The 14,370-nt window shown below is 41.9% G+C and overlaps 1 protein-coding gene across 1 annotated transcript in view; it reads right to left on the bottom strand.

Annotated features, from left to right (window-relative positions):
- Window positions 1–14,370, bottom strand: part of MYH15 (myosin heavy chain 15) — a 64,580-nt gene that overhangs the window by 34,059 nt on the left and 16,151 nt on the right. The window contains exons 3-14 of the mRNA XM_080576463.1: window positions 12,692–12,837; window positions 11,511–11,614; window positions 10,837–10,980; window positions 8,953–9,109; window positions 7,631–7,658; window positions 6,623–6,716; window positions 5,301–5,321; window positions 4,602–4,694; window positions 3,557–3,620; window positions 3,326–3,424; window positions 888–991; window positions 321–459 (exon numbers count right to left, since the gene is read on the bottom strand). Of these exons, the coding sequence (XP_080432589.1) occupies window positions 321–459; window positions 888–991; window positions 3,326–3,424; window positions 3,557–3,620; window positions 4,602–4,694; window positions 5,301–5,321; window positions 6,623–6,716; window positions 7,631–7,658; window positions 8,953–9,109; window positions 10,837–10,980; window positions 11,511–11,614; window positions 12,692–12,782 (1,138 nt within the window). The 5' untranslated portion in view covers window positions 12,783–12,837. The remainder of the gene's footprint in view (window positions 1–320; window positions 460–887; window positions 992–3,325; window positions 3,425–3,556; window positions 3,621–4,601; window positions 4,695–5,300; window positions 5,322–6,622; window positions 6,717–7,630; window positions 7,659–8,952; window positions 9,110–10,836; window positions 10,981–11,510; window positions 11,615–12,691; window positions 12,838–14,370) is intronic.

Genomic DNA, 14,370 nt, shown 5'->3' with positions numbered 1-14,370 from the left:
ATTTCATGTGCTAGAGGAAGCAAAGAAGAAAGCCTGAGGAAATGAAATGGAAAGCTAAAGCAACAACTTTTTACAACCATTTTGTTCAAATGGTCAAAAAAATGGAGTTTCATTGTGTTGCTCTGACTGTGTCTATTCATTCTCTACTAAGTGAGGTTGCTTGCCACTGTACAAATCACTGCTAGAAATGAAGTGCAGCACTCTTGGCTGAACAGCAGCTATACTGCACAAGATCAAATCAAAAAGGCTGCACCTTCCTCAGCACAGGGCTTGATGCCAGACTTTTGAAGGTAAGGAGTAACGTTAAGTGTTATTCTTACTTTCAGTGCCATCAGCTTCTGCCTGCTCTTCTCTGGGTCGTTGTTTGAATTTCATGTTCCCAAAGTGCATGATGGCTCCCGTGAGTTTGTAGGCACCAGACTTTTCATCTGGCACAAATCCCAAGATGTCCATGGCTTGCTGTGAAAAGCAAACAAATGGGTATTTTATTGCTTGCCTCTTCAACAGCAATGGCATTTTGCAGCCCCACAATCTACCTTTGCACAGGAGATATTATTAACCTGCCAAGGGGCATTATCTCAAAGCAGCCACTGGAACACCCTGATGACCCAGCAATGGCTGGGAAGCAAGGGAAGAGATCCCATTATTTAGTGTTTTATGCGTCGAAATTGTAAGAACATTGAGCCCATAGGCATTATATGGGCCAGATTCAAAAGCATAATATTTTATCAGGCCTCATGATTCATGGTTTGAATGCAACTGAGACCCATTCCTGTTTCCATTTATTCTAGTAGTTTCAGTGACAGAAATTTGGTTCCTGGACAGCACTTTTCCTCCGCACATGCATCTAATCATTGAAGCAAAAAGTGAAATCAATACAGGCTTACATCTGTTGCCATCAATTCTTCTCCATCATCCAAGTTGTCCACTGTAACTACTCCTTGTGAGCAAAAGTGGTAGTCATATGGATTGGTGGAGACCAGTAACATATCTGGAAAGGAATTGCTATGGTAAAAGCTTCCATCCATTCAAGATATCCCCCCAAAAACAGAGATTGAAAGGATCAAATCTGACATACACTTGTATTTACACAAACGTGTGCAATGCTTTTTTCAAGTGCAGGGCAGCAAACAACTCTTTCATTCTACTGTTCATGTCTGAAGACCAAGATTTAGAGAAAGAGTAAACAAAAAGAATTTGGGTATGCTGCACACACTTCTATTAAGCAGGTTTTACAGTATACTGAGGTCACCATTTCCTACATAGCCCTACTTTCTGCTTTGCATGGCTGTAGAGGGTAAGAACACTATCTAGGTACAGAGGAAAAATATTTTAGCAGGATTCAAGATGGGGACAACAGGAATGGTTCCCTCTTATGACAGACCCCCTGAAAAAAATGAGTTTCAGGATTCTTTGGAGAAGACTCTTTTCTCTTAATGAACAAAAGTCTGGACATGGCTCTTTACTTCTCTCCTCTTTCCTTTTTCTTCACATCAAAAGTGAAAATTATTGTTTTATTTTCTAGAAAGCTATCAGGCTCCAATACTTCAGAGAGAGTCCTGCTTCCCTAAATCCACAGAAAGTTTCACCTGTATTCAGCAGACCAAGCTTTGACCAAGCTAGATGTCAATGTTTTATTTACATACACATACATCATAGAATATTCTGAGTTGGAAGGGATCCGCAAGGATCATCAAGTCCAACTCCTGGCTCCACACAGAAGCACTCAAAAAAACAGACCATGTGTCTGAGAGCACTGTCCAAATGCTTCTTGAACTCCCTCAGGCTCGGTGCTGTGACCACTGCCCTGGGGAGCCTGTCCCAGTGCCCGACCACCCTCTGGGTGCAGAACCTTTCCCTAGCACCCAGCCTGACCCTCCCCTGTCCCAGCTCCATGCCGTCCCCTCGGGTCCTGTCGCTGTCCCCAGAGAGCAGAGCTCAGCGCCTGCCCCTCCGCTCCCCTCGTGAGGGAGCTGCAGGCCGCCATGAGGCCTCCCCTCAGCCTGCTCTGCTCTGGGCTGAACAAACCAAGGGCCCTCAGCCACTCCTCATACTGTCTTGCCCTCTAGACCCTTCACCGTCTTTGTAATCTTCCTTTGGATGCTAATAGTTTTATATCCTTCTAATACTGTGGCTCCCAAAACCGCATACAGTACTCGAGGTGAGGCCTCACCAGTACAGAATAGAGCGGAAGTACATATCTAAGTATGTGTGTAAATACATATGCATTTGTCTGTTATTATGTGTATATAAAGTCACATTCTCTATGTCTACATGTTACTTTGCTATGTAGTCACTATCTTATGCAATCACTTATAAATATAGACAAATACAAATGCATATATTTATCTATATTTAGATAACTACGTATTTATGTACATTTCTTGTCTACAAAGCAAAGCCACCATTGGTTTCAGACTTTTCAAGAGCCTGTAAACGTGCCCCTCCTGGCCAGAAAAGTGAATGCTGTTTGTGGAATATACAGACAGTTTATGACAAGGACCATATTTTCCCAGCACAGGGATTCACAGAGGAATCTCAGTGCAATGCTTCCTTGAAATCTTTCCCATAATTGTCATTAGGCCACATAAAAGCTAAAAGGGTTAGGGACTTGACCACACACTGTCAGGTTAAGACTTCAGAACAGACTATGATTGCTACGGCTTAACAGGAGTTTAGTATAGCAACAGAGTGACTCTTCAATGCATTTTATAGAATGTGTTTCTTAGAGCACAAATAAAAGTCAGCTAACCACATCACTTAAATGATGAAGGCTCTATTTAAAGCATTAGGAGATGGGAGCAAGGAGACCTCATCTGTTCTCTGCTCTTCTCCAGCAGGTCTATGGGACTGCCTTCAGCCAGGGGAAACTTGAAAGGGGAGATCGCCAAGCAGCCGTGCATATTCTCCTTTGCTATGAGTTGTGCTAGGTAGGATACTATGCCCATTTGGGACAGGAAGAGGGAAATAGTTTTTCTTCATGGATATATAAGCAAAGCTCCTCACACACACACACAAATAACATGCTTAAAGTTTTATTGCCACAAGCACTTTTAAAGGCATAGATTTTTCCAGATGTTTTGAGAGCTTGAAGTACATGAATTCAATATGATGGGTTTTGGCTTTATAATGCTATGTTTTAGAAGTCACATCCAAGTCTCATTCCCTTATTCTAATATCTAAAATCACATCACTTTATTGGGTACTTGCATCAGTGGAAATGTAAGGGACTTTCTGAACACAACTTTGCTCCTTGTCTCCTCTTTAGCTGCTCTCTATTCAGAGAAAGGCTGGTTCTTAAAGAGTGCATCCATTAAATGCTTACCTAGTAACTCTGCTTTCTTTCCTGACAGGATTTGGTAGAAGATGTGATAGTCTCTTTCGCCTGGTTGCTGGAAAATCACTCGGGATTTCTCCAGTAAATCTGGTTTCACAAAGAAAAATTCAGTGAGTAAGGTTCTCCAAGCTTTCAGATGAGGAATTGTACTTTTAATTACTTTAAAAAGAAAAAAAAAAAAAGAAAAAAGAGAGAAAAAAGAAAAAGTTTGCTGCTTACAAATCTCAATATCAGCGGATGACAGTTTGCCTGTGGTTCCAAAATGGATTCGGATAAATTTACCCTAAATCCCAGAGAAAAATATTCTAGTTAGTGCATATAGCATACCAAGAGGAAAACTTGAAAGCAATCATTTGGTTCAAAGAATCAGTTTGTGCTAACTACGTGGCTTTGCACAGGCACATTTTCAATGAGAAATACCAAACAATGATATAACAGTTTTCTAAGCAGCCTGAGTCTGTATCTACAGCTCTTTAATCAGCTTGTGGGGAAAGGATAACTGTGTACTGTTGTACCAGGCTGAGATATGGGAAAGCACGCGGCTTTCAGTTTCATGTTACAGCTTTACAAGAACGTGGGACTCAGAGCAATAGGCCAATAAACCTGAACATGAGACACAGAAGTCTGTGTGCATGTGTGTGCGTGTAGCGACTCCCCCTCATTTGCAGTCCTGACTTATTATTTACAGGTCTAATGAAAACAAAGAGAGGCCCCCTCGTGACAACACTAAGAAACAAGCAGGGACAGCTTATTGAGCCAAAAAAAAAGTAGATGGTGTGAATCGAAAGCAGAACTGCTGTCTGTATGGGTCTGCAGAGGGGGAAGATGTAGGAGGGAGCAGGGATTGTGGTACATCTCTGACACTTCATGACAACGTAGAGGTATTGTAGAGAGGGGGGATGACTTGTGCTGGTGGAAAATGGCAGGAAAATAAGGCTGTGCAGCAGAAACAGTCATGGAGAGAATCTGCCATTGCTGTTTAAAATTAGGTGATGTGAAGGGCTTAATAAAGTGAGGCTTTGCTTGGTTCCTGCTCATGGAATTGTTTAAATTACTATTTAAGGTGGATTGATCGTTCTTTTTTCCTCATTAATCCCTCCAATAGTTTTTCCTAGACAGATCCTACTTTGTTATTCCTTCCTTGTGAAGAAGCCCAACCATTTTAGTGGACAAAGTGAGAAGCAATTTATGAAATGATTACTGCAGAGATGTTACCAAGTGGCATTGTTGACAACGACATCGTTATGTTGCATTACAGACTTACAAAACGTGACGAGTTGTCATTTCTCAGGGTTTTGGCATTTCCAAAAGCTTCTAGGGCTGGGTTTGCTTGAATGATTTGATCCTCCAAGGTTCCCTAGAAATCAAGGTTGCCGTACTATTGAGAAACCTACAGGTGACAAACTCATACAGTAACTCTAACTCAGGCATGCATTCACTCATAGAGAGAAGCCTCCCAAGCAAAGCAGCTTAGTCCCACCCGAGGGGTGGCACAGCATGAGTGGCATAACAGCAGAATTGGCAGTCAGCTAGGAATGCTTAAAAGGCCTGAAATGTTCAGCGGCTCTCTGCTGTTTTGCTTTGTAGATTTGATAATTTATGCCATCTGCATGCAGATGAAATCACCATATCTTCCCGTACTGCGAAGTCTCTGGGGACATCCAAGTGCATGTGCGTAGGAGAGGGGCAACTGAAGACAGTGACAAGCACTGCAGTGAAATGCATTAATTTTTAAAGCACTCGGAGCTCTTAGTGTCTAGAATTTTTGGAAATGAGAAAAGTATTAACCACCACTTGCACAAACTTCAGTTTGCTGAAGAAAACTACAACTGCCTTGGCTTCAGGGAACACTTCAATAGGGGAACCATGCAAAGCAAAATGCTGAGGTTCATGAGATGGAATGACAGATTTGAGTACCATCTTCACATGGAAAAGGTAAAAAAAAGCAAAGCTGAATGCTTACCCCAGTTTTGGTAGCCGGTTGCTGTCAAAAGACAGGAAAAAAAAAATGAGTACTCACAAAAAGGACATCACAGAATATAAACATTAGCAAGGTTAGACATCTAGTCGGAGCCAACATTCTAGCAGGAATTTCTGAAATCTTATTTTGCATTCACTACACATCACGAAATAGCCAAGTGCTTTTCCTACCCAGCTCATTATTTTAACTCCTTACTCCAAACATATACCTGGTTTTGCTCCAGAGGTGTTCCAGAAGGAACCACAAGATTAATAAATCAGAAAGAGGCTGGTACCAGATGGTAAGGATAAAAGATTGTAAATGCAAACAGGCAAGTTTTAGACAATCAGATTGTGCTGCACGTGAATTCTTGGAGTATTAGAAAAAAGGGCTGATGATATTGAAGATAAAATGTGACCTCAGCTGACAAGTTACATGGACAAAGTCTTCTAGCTGCAATATCTGTTATTTCCACAATTTTTTCATGAGCATACCAGATTTCTGATGCCATTATGAGCATCAATGTCAATGCACATACAAGGCTGGCTCTGGACCACTCAATCATTTCCTAAGAGAGCTTTGCAGACTTCAAATGAATGCATATGAGATTTTGGGAACATGAGGTGAGTGAACAGAGTCTGAGGCCGGCTGAAGTCTTAGCTTTATACGTATAGTTCATAGGAATCAATTTGCCACAAAAGAGCGTTGAACCTTGAAGTGCAATGAAGCATAGTGAATAAACTCATAGCAACACAGAAAAAAAACCAACATGAATGCAGTATTCACTGTAACCTTAGCACTTAAAAGCAGAACAGCACGTAACCAAAAGGAAATATAGAGAAGTTGATTTAAAAACCTTTTGTCAAAACATTCCTATTTTAGAGGACAAAAGGACTTTTCAACAAAACAGACATTTTGATCAAAGCTATGCTTTTGAAGACTGTTTTCCATGTGAAAAGAAATCTATTTTTCTTAATCTTCGTGGTCTTCCCAGCATTTGACCAGCTTTAACACATTCAGAGACATTTAACACGTGACAACTAAAACTCTTAGAAAAAAGTATCAGCAACCAGCAGTTCAGAACCAGAAGGGGTTCTCTGCCTGCTACATGGCAAATTTGGATGAGCATTGCCTTCCTACCTTCAGGACTACATGGTTTCAGTAATGCCGTTTAGATGCATCAATATCTTTTCCCAATAATTTCTTATCTTAACCATGCCCATTGAGGTCTAGCACATGGTCCAGCACTCAGGATGCAGACTTGCAATGTTGTGCACAACAAATATCTTAGAAGCTTGAAATGAAACAGCCGCTGGCAGACTTACGTTCTTTTTACCAGGTTCACCCAGGGCTGCCACTGTGGCAAAGTACTGGATGACACGTTTTGTGTTGACAGTCTTGCCAGCACCGGATTCTCCACTAGGGGAAGAAGGAAGGTAACATTAGAGTCGCTCAATCAGCTCTAACCCATTCTTTTGCCCGCCCATCCTGTCAGCTCCATGCCCTGCACAGGCTATTCTTACAGTCACTGACTGATTTCTGCAGCCTGTTTTTGGGTCATGCCAGGGGAAATCATGTCATATTAACTGAATGAAGAGGTGAATGCCTACAACAACAGCAACTTATTCTTCATGTGACTGCATTCAGAAATCTAATGCAAACCCACACTACTTTGAGCTTCCTTTAAGTTTTAATAGAAAGTTTTATTAAAAATGTCCAGACTCAGGATCCAGCTCTATACAGCTAATGAGTTAAAAAACATACAGAAGAGCTGCAGTATTTTGCCAGCATCATCCAGTAGAATATGTGAACTGTGTAGAGAGAGAGACAACTCTCTGTCTTTCATGACTGACAGTAAATGTGCCTCCTCTTTTCTTGGTCATCTTCCTTCCTGTGGATGGGTCTATTCAATGTTCTTGACTATGTTTTGCAGCAAGAACAACGACATTTTGAAGAAAATCTTCTGTGTCTGGAGAGGACAGACATAGCAAAGACAACCCTGGAAGAAGCTTCTCTAACTGCCTGTTGAGTTGTTTTCATGCCTACTTGGAAAGAACACCAAATGCAGATCAGAAACGGGCCAGCCTCCATCAAACCCTCTATTCCTTTTCAATGGGCTATTCCTTTCCAATGGGGCTCAAGGCAGCGATCAGGTGGCTAAATTGCTAATTATTTGACTTGGATCAAGTTCCAGGCAATATAGCTGATCTTTTAAGGGTCAACTTGTATTTCAATAGGATTTTCAAGGAGATTTTACAATAGTATTTTTTCTCCCTTTGAAGTTTTTTTCCACAGCAAAAGAATCTCAAATCAGCCAAAAGAGAAGCACTTACGTGATCAGCATAGACTGATTCTCTCGATCTGTGGAGGAAAAAAAAAAAAAAAAAAAAAAAAAAAAGAATTGAGGCAAACTTAGTTGGCTGTAGAAATTGACTGTTATCATTTCAAATCAGAACCAACTATTCCAGAAACAGTCCTGAATGGACAGGAGAGAATCACAGGAAGCAGCAGTGGAAAGGTAAAAATATGCATTATTTAGTTCAACCTCCAGCAGTGCCAGTTTTTCCCGTACCCTGAAGCCTCCTCTCATGTTTTGTTCAAGTCAGTACTAAAGACCTGCAAGTCATGCACATTCCCCTACATCTAGGAAATAAACAACAAAAAGAAAGTAATTTCCTGTCAGCAAAATGTTGCTTTACTTCTGCGTAGGTCTCTGCTCACATCTGACCCCTCTGCCCTGCATTATTGCACCAACCCAAGCAATTCTACTGCTTGTTCATGGGCCATTCATCACTGTATATATGTACTCTTCTTTGGTGAGCCATGTTGCTGAAATCAAGTTTTATAGTCTCGCTACTGTTAACGGCCTGAGCAGAAATAAACGTTTATAAGAACGTTTTGCAATCAATATATTATTAAGCCAGTTCAGCAAATGCTAACTAGAAGCAGATTCTAGGAACCACTGGGCCTGAATCCCTCTTTTCTCTTTTAATTCCAGACATCTTGATGAGATACATATTGGGCAGCCTGGCCATATTTCACTCTCATCTGATAGAAGAGCATCTTTCTGCAGACATGCCTCTGCCCCAGCACCTTTTGTCCCCTTTCAGAAGATGGTGATTGCCATTTTATGAAAACCAGGCGACAGCAGCGCGTGACCACACCAAGTCTCTTTGGGATTTATCCTGCAGCCTCACAGGACCCGGTGTAAGCACATCACTGCTGCCCTCTGCTGACAAACTCTTTTTCCAGTAATTTGGGGGCTGGGGCGAGATTTCACAGAAAAATAGCAGAGCTTGCTGCTGCACAGTAGGCACTCAGACCCCACGCGCAGTCAGAGCGCTGCTGATCCACAGCAGGTTGTTGCCAACGATGTGCACACAGCATCCTCCATAGCTGCCCTTCATTAACTTCTGAATGTTTGCATCTGATGAGCATCAGAATGAGCTGTTACCACAACTAGCACAGGGACAGGCAGGGCAGAAAAAACAGTAATTAAAAAAAATTACTGATGCAGACTCCCAAGCCCCTGTTGCTTGTTGAGTATCTGCACATTTGGTGCACACTGCAAATGCTCTCACAAACGGCCATCTGGTATCAATCATGTCTGCTAAATAAAGCAAAACTAAATTTAAAAGCAGGGAGCGCCACTTACTACGCAGCATGTCATGGTATGCGTTATCAGCAATGGAGAAGATGTGAGGAGGAGCCTCTGAGCGCCTCTTGCCTTTGTAGGCAGCAACAACCTCCGCCTTGTAGACAGGCAACCATTTGTAGGGGTTTATAGTCACGCAGAATAAGCCTGAGTAGGTCTAGAGGGAAACACAAGAAAAAGGTGGAAAAAAACTTTCAAGGAATAAGAAAGAAAATCTGAGTTAACCCAGCAGGAACTGATGTTGCCAGCTTTTGATCTGTCTTTGAATTCTGGTCAGAATTGCAGCCTTTGATCTGAATTCCTAAAGCTACTGGTTTGCTACTGGACTTCCCATTGGCAATCAATGGTACCAACATAACAGATATTAAGCAGTTTTCCAAAGGGGAGAAATTATTGTCAAGATGACAACCAGAGAGAAACAGCTCCTCCAGATGAACAGAGGAGCAGCAAGGAGACCTCTGTCTGATTTTCCACCTGGCCACCCACTGAAAGCCGTTTCCTCTTGAAAACAATAATTATGAAAAGAAAAAAAAAAAGTCAGAGCTTTTCTGTTTGAACTCTGTTCTTAGGAAGAGAAATCTGGGAGAAAAAAATCTCCCATTACTAACTTGATGTGAACACCCTGGGGCAAATTTCAGTTGGATGTCAAAAGAGAAAATAACTTTGTCGTACTATTCCCCAGAGCTTTTTCAGCTTTTGGAGAAATGTAGTTGGCAAATAAATAAATAAATAAAATATATCTTTATAGTCACTCTGTGGGCTCGCTTTATCAATTAGCTGGGGCCTGACAATTCTGAGGAAGAATGAGTTTCCGGTTGTAACACTGGGGGGTTAGCATTAGCCGGTAACTTTTCAGGTACTTAGTCTGGGTCAATGCAGAAAACTTCTCAGAACCCAGATATTATATGGGCACAAGCACTATGTGCATATAGATTAATGAGTTCAATGAGCTAACGATTGCAGGTGTCTTCCCCTAAAATAGGATTAGGGCCTGCTCCAGAATGGCCTTGGCATGAGTCTTCAGTCCTAATTTTCTAAGCAGAAAAACAAACGAACAAAATAAAACAAGCTGTAAATGGATTAAGCAAGATGATGAAATTTCATTTTCTAACTATAATGATCTACAAGACAAAGCTACGGTTTAAGCCATACATGTTTATACAGGGGTTATTAAATACGGAAGCTATATAACAATCAGAATTTGAATTGAATTCACTCCTCTGATGTAAACCAAAAACCTGAATAAGGATTGGCTTGAAAAATCCATAGATTCTCCTGACTGACTTCAGACACAATTGGATGTAGCAAGCTGAGGGCAAAAGTTTGGCCTCATGAAACTAGATACCACTGAAACTTGCTCTGGTGATAACAGAAATTATGTTAATGATGTCATAGGGAAGATACAGAGCGGGGAAAAAGGCCAGAGCAAAACAAGACAGATGTCCACACTGAAAATGAAGGGAATAAAATTACCGAACTAAAGATAGACAGGCTCCTAGTTAAAAGGAGTTATATGTATGCTCTAAGCTTGAGGCATTGTTTCTTAACAAGGAAATCTCCATAGCTGGTAATGGCATGGATTAGCATTAGAAGTGGAAAAATAAACTAGGTCTCCCCAAGGTCTTGACTGCTGAAAATATGTCCCATGACACCTCTTTCCTAGACAAGCAAGGAAAAACAGAGAGCTAGACACAATCTTATTCACTTTTGTCTGTATTCAGTCAAAATTACTGCAAGGAACTTTCCTTTTTCCTTCTGAAAAAGCGAGTGAGACCCTCAGTCTTATAACATATCCAAGTTGTAAACTGAATACGAAGATCACATGCTCAAATATCACAGCATTTGAAATGCATATTTCCAGAGATACAGAGTAGTGACCCTTACATAAATCATCCAGTTGCTGTAGCGCTTCCTCAGGTTGTACAACACAGATGCCTCATTCAGATGGGTCAGCATAGCCATGTCCTCAATCATGTCAAATTTGGGAGGGTTCATGGACTGCACATCATCTTCTTTTATAGTCATGGTCTGCAAAGACAGATAGAGTACAGCACCACTGGAAAACATTGAGATTTTCTGTCACTTCACATACCCTAGAGGAGAACATATTTTCCCTGTAGAGGGAGATTCTTTGGCTCAATGTGGGCTATGTACATAATGCCATTTGTTTTCACAGACACTGAAAGAAGGAGGGAAGGCTGAGATGGTACAAATAAGGAGAGTGGTGGTGTGGTTGTGGTGCCATGAGAATTCACTATAAGCGTAGGATTTTACATCCCACCTCCTCATTTCTCTCTCTGGGGTCCAAACCTGGACTGGTCTGTCACATACCTCTGCTCACAGTGCTGTGCAAATACTAATTCTCCTTCAGGCACCAGCAAATTCCTATTTTTCCCTTGGCTGTTTCTTATTTGCTATCAGTTACTGAGGCTTCTTGTTCACAGCCTATTTCATGGATGGCATGAACCGGGCAGCAGAGCTTAAACTGAGCCAGGTATGTTCTGGGGCTTGCTGCTCAGCCCTCATTCATCATGGGTCAGACAAAAATGCTATCGTACCCGTCCATCTGTTGTCTCGACGGTCACTTTGCCACCACTGGTTTCTGTAATTTCAGCTTCAACATAAGCCTTCTTCTCATCGGGAACCCAACATTTCTTCTTCCCTGTGAAATTAAGGAGACAGAGGGTTCACAGTCTTGAGTTGAATAATAACGCTATGCCCTACTAAGTGAGATTGCTAGGGTTAGTTAAACCTCTGGGACCACAGCAGATCGGCAGTGCTGCGGGAGCTGAGTGCCAAAACAGAAGGTTCAGGGCTTCCAAATGTTGTCTCTCCTTTGAAGCTACCACTTGGCTTCCCTAGATCCTCCCAGCACAAGGTGTCACAATATTTCACGAATGCTGGCGAAGCCTCAGCCTCCATGGGAAATCCACAATCATCATCACCAGTGTGCAGATGGAGGAACTGAGATCCGAGCTCAAAAGAAGCCATTTGCTAAAAAGCCACAGAGTATTGCTATCTGAATGAGGAATTCAGCCCATATTATTTGCCTGCCAGCTATCAGATTTAACCTTATTCCTGCACATTCCTTTGAAGTCTGTCTTGAAAAAAGTAATATTAATAACTCACACCGAGTTATGTACGCTGCTTTTTAGAAGTTTGCATTAGCTGTGTTGGACTTCAGATTACTTGTTTTAGCAACTACTCTGAATATTATACTGCTGTGGTTATTGGTGAATTTACTCTTACTCCTACACCTCAGAGTTCACAAATCCATTTCATGAAAAATAACTTATGGAAAGTTAAAACCTAGCACTGGGTTGTCAATAAAACATGCAAATCGAGCAGAGGTACACGTACAACAGGGACATTTAGTCAGGTCACAGAATTTCTCAAATTACAGCAACATCAGCGTGCGACATTTTTCTCCCAAATGGACAAAGCAGCGATCTCTCTTTTAGCAGTGCGGTGCAAGTATGTCTTGCTTCTAAATCTAGCTAATTACTTAGTACGAGTTGATAGATTGCTTCCCTTCAGCACTGCCTTAGGGCTCTTTGTAGCTTTGCAGAATAACGAAGCTTATTCAAACTTGGTTGAACCAGCCACCTCAAGAGCAGCAGCAGCAGCAGCAACAGAGGCTTTGCATCCTGCTTTGCTCTGCACTCCCCCAGCTACATTATGGATGCAACCCTTACCGGGTTAACACGCCACCACCAGCATAAATGGTGCCACAACTCACCATCGAAGGCAACGGTCTGTGCCATCATCAGCTCCTTCTCACTCTTTCGTAGGAAGGGAGCAGCCTCCCCGAATTCCGACATGTCCATCATCTTGGCAAGTTTTCAAGGTGGCACAGCTCAAGGAGGAGAAAAGCAGGGACCCGCTCTAACAAAAAGGAGGAAAAAGTTGCATTTATTGGACCGTGTGATGCAACATGAAACACTCAGCAGAACGTGGCAGGTGGCTGATTAAAGCGATGACTGTTTGAAACAGAAATACCTAATGGAGATTTGGGGCTTTACTGAACCCTTTGCTAAACCCTTGCCTGTCTCAGTTTATTTAAAGCCAGACAGATTCGGTGTGGTTCAAAACCCCGACACGGGTCGCAGTTATCTCCATGGGAGAATGCAGTCTCCTCTTTATGGCATGAATGGTGCTTAAGAGCAGCAGATAAAAGGGACCACTTCAGGCTGTGACTTTGAAAACCACTTAGCAGTGGCTCTGCCTCCCACCAACTCGCCTGGAGCGGGGTGCGTGCCCTCCACTTCTGGGGCACATCCCCGGGGGCCCTGCCACGCATCCTCTCTGGCAGGTGCTGTCTTGAAACCGCAGAGAGAGAATTCCCTGCTGCGAGCTGTTGCACGGGCATGCTTTACACCCCCTGGCGATGCTCCAGGGAGGCATGCCCATGCTCCTGCTGCAGAAAACTGGAGCTGGAGACGGTGGAGTGCCCGCAGTGCTCGCCTCCAATGGTGCCAGACAGCCTGGCAAAAACCCAGGACTCATCCGGCTTGGGTACAGCAGAAGGCAAACGTGCCTGCAATACTGGCACTAAGGCTTTGTTGTTTTCCACATTGATCTGAGTTTGTTAGCCCAGCTTAATACCTACAACACTTGTTTTCTCAAATGACAAGGCCACAGCATTTAGGAGCCTCTTATCATGTAAGAAAGGGCAGGGAATATTCATGTAAGCGAGATTGATTTGCTGGGTTTGTTCTGCCAAGCACTAAGGCTGGTTATCCCACTCTTATTTTTAATGTTTGGAAAGCTTATAGCTCAAATCAGTGGCACTTTATATAATGGAAGCTATAAACACAGAACATAATCTTTAAGGAAAATTAGTCTAAACAGCTATACAATGAATTTATTTTTAAGGATTCAAAACTTGACAGTTGGGCTGAAATAAGTCTTACTGAATACCACTGAAACGGATAGCTTTTTACTAGGAATTAATTTGATTCATGCGTGCTTTCTATATTAACTGTATAAATGATTTTTTTATGTATATATATGTATACACACACGCATACTTATAAAAACTTACACAAACACACACAAGTATGTAAAATACTCAGGATGCTGTCCAGAGACATCTTAAAAGCTGTGCTGCTAAAAGGTGTCCATCCCCTTCCACCTCCCTCCTGCAGTTTAAGTATTTCAGATATTTTTCTTTCAAATCAATACTATTTAATTAGTACTGAAACTGCATAAGTGACCCTCAGATATTACCTTTTCCCTTATTCTATTTACTACGCAACATCCAGAGCAGCTGATAAAGTTTCAAGAGTCCTATCAAGACAGACACTGCAGTCTTTTAAAATTTAATTAAATTTCTTCCTAACAAATCTTTTTATAGATAAGAGATCTTCATTAATGAAGGCAGTATTTTTTTTTTTTCCTTCTTCTTCCCCCAACACA

This window comes from Anser brachyrhynchus (assembly GCF_964034855.1).
Source record: "Anser brachyrhynchus genome assembly, chromosome: 1".
Classification (NCBI taxonomy): domain Eukaryota; kingdom Metazoa; phylum Chordata; class Aves; order Anseriformes; family Anatidae; genus Anser; species Anser brachyrhynchus.
The sequence above is the reverse complement of the archived record's forward strand: the minus strand, read 5'-3'. Positions and strand labels throughout refer to the sequence as shown.